This window comes from Trypanosoma equiperdum, assembly GCF_001457755.1.
Source record: "Trypanosoma equiperdum strain OVI genome assembly, contig: ctg_1904, whole genome shotgun sequence".
NCBI lineage: Eukaryota > Euglenozoa > Kinetoplastea > Trypanosomatida > Trypanosomatidae > Trypanosoma > Trypanosoma equiperdum.
In genome coordinates, this window is record NW_027123954.1 from 13,568 (window position 1) to 18,726 (window position 5,159).

A 5,159-nucleotide genomic window follows, 5' to 3' on the forward strand; every position below is an offset into this window, starting at 1 on the left:
CTTTTTATCATTATTAATTTCTCTTAAAACAGGTTCTGCAGTAATGACAGATTCCATACTGCGACACATAACGAATCTGATCCTACACTTTACGAAACTGAGAGTAGCCATGTTGTTTCAGTTTGTCTTTTCGCATTGTGGTATCCCGAGAAATGATAAAGTGTACGGGTTCACAAACAAACGAAACCACATGCCGAAAACTGACCATGCAAGGATCACCGATATTGTCAAAGGTATGACGCGCCAATTACGTAATCAGGCAAAATTCGAATTTGGGAAAAGCCGCTTCCCAAACACACACCACAGTGCTTTACTAAGCCATATAAAACATAAACGAAAAAAAACAAGGAAATAGACATGTATGATGAGTCGCTGTTAGCTTAATTTAGAATAAGGACCTCCGAAGCATTTTGAATGGTTACATAGGGTGATCACAGGAAAGGTTGAATAACTGGAATATATCTGGTGTAGGAATCACACGGAGAACATTCTCAATACTCCATTACCACATTACATTACAAATATAGGTCTCTATCATACAAATCTACTATTTTTCAGTTTTTTTCACGTTTTTGATAGTTTTCAAATGATCGCAAAGCCTTTACAAAAGTGTCAAAATATATCAATTTTGAAAAAATTTAATAAATTTTCTCAAAATTGAAAAATTCATAAATATTATAAAATTTAAAAATATTCCTAATACGATACCGAACTCACAAAAATATCAGCCATACTAAGAGCTAAATTGTTGTTGAAAAGTAGACTAGAAGAGCGGCAGTTCGGTTTTTTAAGTGTTCTTTCTTTGTCTATAAAAGTTATCCATCCGCAATTACGGAGGAAGAGGCTGGAAGATCTTTGTTTACAGCCTCACATTTCTCTGGTGTGTCAATTTTTCTGCAATCAGTTTTCCCATCTTTCCCTTCTGTTTCTTGGTTTCCTTTTTCTAGTTTTTCTTTTATCTCCTTTTTCAATTCACACTTGTTGGATTCTTTGTTAAAGGTGCAGCCCTTATCTTCTAGGGCTTTACGTTTCTGTTGGTCATCTCCTGCGGCTTTGGATCCTTGTTCTGCATCGACCGCTTTGTGTGCGCTAATTTTGTCATCGGTAAGAATTGCGGTGCGTATTTCAGTTACTGTTACCATTGCTAACAAGTTGGTTAGGCTTTTGCTCAGCGCCTTGATCTCTGTTGTTGTGTGTAGCCTGCTTTGTGCGGCTTTTTCTTCATTTCTTAATGCCTCTGCCGCTGTCTCTAGTGTTGCTAGCCACGCTGGGTTTTCTTGGGTGGTGCCGCCGGCGTTGGTGAAATATGTACATGCGCCGTTGTTGGCAGCCGCGTTGCCTGTACAGATGCCTGTGGTGTCTGTGTCAGCTATGGTCCCTAAGTAGCCGTGCGATATGGTGCCTGCCCCTGGTGTCGCTAGCCGTGCCCTTATTTTGGTTGCGGCGGCACTGATTATATTTGCTGTCGGTTTTTTGGCGTTTAGTGCTGCTGCTTCACATTTTGTTTTGATTTTGGTCCAGACGTTGACTGCGACTGCCGCTTGTCTGACAAAGTTTTGTTCGCTAACTGTTTTGTAACAGCCCTTGTTGTTTTGTTGTGAGGTGTCTGAACTGCAAAGGCATGCTGGTGTTGCGTCGATTGAGAGCGCCGCCGATTTGGCGCCGTTGGCGCTTCGTTTGCCGCATAACTCCGCTCTTTCAGTTGCGGTGACGTCCATTTTCGGCGTGCTCCCTAAGTTACTTGTCCATAAACTACTGCTCTGAGAAGCTGCTTGGCGGATTGACAGTTGGGCGCCTGATCTCCTGCTTTACTTACTACCTGTATTATTTTGTCGATTGTTTTATTTATTTGCTTTCGCATACTACCTGTGTTTGTTGCTGCCAGTTCGAGTTTTTTTTTTGTTGCTGGTTCCATCTGCCGCAGTTCGTTCACCGTTTTGGTACAGTCTTCAGCCGTTCCTTCATGACAAGTTTCTGCTGTTGAGCTTGGAGCTTGTTTATTTCCCTGTGTGGATGCCAGTTTTGACGCTTCTTTTCTTAGGCGATCATAATTGTTTAGTATGACTTTTACTGTCGTCGCAGTTGTTCCAATCTGGGTTAGGGTGTCGTCGAGGCCGCTGCTTTCTTTTACATTCTCGGCTGCGTTGACGACTGTGCAAAGCACCGAAAAGTCAGCTCCGTTTACTTGGTTGTTCGGCCCTGCGGCATGTGTTGTCGCTACAGCAGTTATGAGCGCTAGGGCAGAGATTTTGACCGTGTGGCTAGGGTGTGTGAAGGTGGCAACTTGGATCATGGTTTCAATGTCACTGGTAGGGTTTTCTTTTGTGTGTTTGTGTTTGTCTATAAACAAATAAAAAGTACGGAATATGCTTAGCTGAGGGTACGTGGTCGTTAGAGTAAATCTGTAACTTCACTAGGCGGATTGCAGCTAGTTATTCGTCTGTCTGCGTTTCACGAAACTTTTTGGTGTTACTGCTTTGTCACACCATCTGACGAATTTTTTTTGCTGAAAAATTCGCTTTGTTGCAGGGATACGATTTTTCATTCTATCACTTCGCAGACTCAAATAGCAACAAATTGGTTAAATACTTGAACTTCAGCCACATATTAGCCCTACAAGGATCAGTTCCACTATATAAACCGTATGGTCAATATAATCTAACTTTTTAACTTGAATTTTGTTCTTAGACTTATTTACGCATTTATTTTCAAACTTTATTGAATTTTACCTCTGTATCGCGTGTGTATTGTCCTTATCTGCAATAGTATACGCTCCCATCTTTAAAATATCGCACTAATTTATATTGGAAATTTAGTGCTTATCTTTCGTTATTTTTTCTTTGTAGCTGGAGGTTCCTAGCATATACTGGTGAAATAAGCCATTAGCCTCTGGTTATCAGGAACTCAGTTTCTTTTCTGCATTTGTTCTGTGAATTTCGCCGAAGCCAGACAGGCTGCGTTTGAGATTTGAAAACTTGTAGTCTTCACGTTTTTTTACTACTATGTCTCTACTAATATGCTTGGGAATGTTGGCATTAAAAAAAACTTTCATGTGGAATAATATTCCTTTAAATTGTTCTACAGAAGTTGACGCTGTACCAACGGGGTGCGGGTTTTGCGGTTTTTTCAACTCTCCGCACCTGAAACTAAGTTTTTCCGCTGCTTTATACGCCCACTACTACAAAAGTTCCGCTTCTTTGTTCTTTTTTGTCCACGGCAATCAATCTTTAGCCCTTGTTTTAAATTTTCCATCCGTATTATATTATATTTTCCCTTACTTTTGGCTTTATCAACGTTTTACGAGGAAACATTTTGGTATTACCACATACGTACAAAGTGCCTACCTTATGTTCTTGTGTTTCTTGTCTTCACAGCTATATATTACGATTCACCATCAAGTTAAAACTACATTCGTCAACATCGCTGCATTATCATCTATTCAATTATTCGTAAATGTTACGCATAATTTCATTATTCTCTATCATTTTTTCTGTACTGTTTTATTGCGTATTCTTTAATTTCATTCCATATTTTCATTATTTACCATTAGAGTAACATCGTCACATTTGAAAATAACGTGAAAACTCTATTTGTTCTGTACCATAGACTCTCCCTTTCCATGATTGCGTCTCCATCGTCTCATTGTGTATATTGATAAACATCGTCATATTGTTGGTTAAAACTGCGTATATATAGTTTCCATTTCCTTTTCATTTTGTGGGTGCACTTCTTTCACAAATGTTCCTTATGAACTTATGGTACCTCTTCCTCACTCACGCACTTCAATTGCACCCTTGTCATTGTTTAAAGTGCTTCACTTTTAACAGACCATTTAGTCTTCCACAATGTTCTTGCTATAAAGTTAATTTAAACACTCACAACACTCTCTCCTATTATTATCATCATTTTTATTATCATTATTACTGTTTTTATTATAATATTAGCATATACAGACTTACAGTTCTTTTCTTGTATTGTCATTTTTATTCTATTTTCAATTAATATCTATAAAATGAATAATAATCAAAGAAATTAACCGAATTAGAATATCACCTATTTTAACTACTCATTACCTCTCTTTGTTATACTTTGGCCTGAAGTTACTTTGGTGTGAAAATTGCTTATTTCCGCACTTAATATAAGTCTACACAATCCTTGAGTTTCATGAATTTGAGGTAAATAAACAGAACCTCTCTGTTTTTAAGTTAATTATGTGCCATATTTGTTATGTTATTTACTTAGTCTTCTTGAATAGACATTGAGCTTAAACATACTAAATGTAATATGAACGGTGATAGTAAAGTTCCCAAAATACTTAATTTTACTCCATAATGTATGTTTCAAAATTTAAGATAGTTAGGAAAGAAACAATTGAATAATTAAGAAAAGGAATCGGTTACGCCACAGAGATGTTTAGTTAAGGATACTGTATTTACACATATAAGCTATCCCTTGATATTATTGTTATGCACCCTTGAAAGGTGTGTGTTCAGCTATACAGCTTATCTTTGACTACGTATCTACGGTTTTTTCTTTATAAGATAGCGTCAGCAACACCTTCTGAGTATAGTAGGTAAATTATGTTGTTTAAGTTAATACACGTTTTTTCTTGTGCACTACTGTGGAAGGTGCAGCAGCTAGTATCACTGATTACTTCATATATACTATGAATTTTACGAGTTTTCTGTGCTTAACACAGCAAACATCCTGTTCTATCAATAAATTTTTATCACAACCTATTTATGAACTACTGTAAGTTCTATAATTGCAAATACATTCTCTTCAACAGCATTCATATATTTCTCTGTGAAATGTGAAGCATTATATCACTCTGTATCATCATTTTTAGTGTTTTTTCATTCCAATTTTGTTCTTTCACAGAGTATTTTCTTCTCTGTTTTTTACTCTCCTCTCTCTGTTTGAGTAGATGCCATAGTATAACCATTTGAGTTACACAATGGATTCTGCATCTCCCTCTATGTCCCTTCCATCATTATACTTGTGTATGATGATAGCAATATTTATGTGTGTGCTTCAAACTGCGCATATTCCATCTTCATTTCTCATTTTCTATCACAGTACCTTACTCTCATCTTCCGCTTGGCATTTTATTAAGTGCTTCTACGTAACACAACTTTTGATTTTCACAAACAATATTA

At 37.2% G+C, this 5,159-nt stretch overlaps 1 protein-coding gene across 1 annotated transcript; it reads right to left on the reverse strand.

Annotated features, from left to right (window-relative positions):
- Positions 1–815: 815 nt before the first annotated feature.
- Positions 816–1,718, reverse strand: TEOVI_000476600 (Trypanosomal VSG domain containing protein, putative; the record flags this gene model as incomplete). The annotated part of the gene is made up of 1 exon (XM_067223598.1): positions 816–1,718. The coding sequence occupies one exon, from the start codon at positions 1,716–1,718 to the stop codon at positions 816–818; it is 903 nt and encodes a 300-aa protein (XP_067079699.1).
- Positions 1,719–5,159: the final 3,441 nt, after the last annotated feature.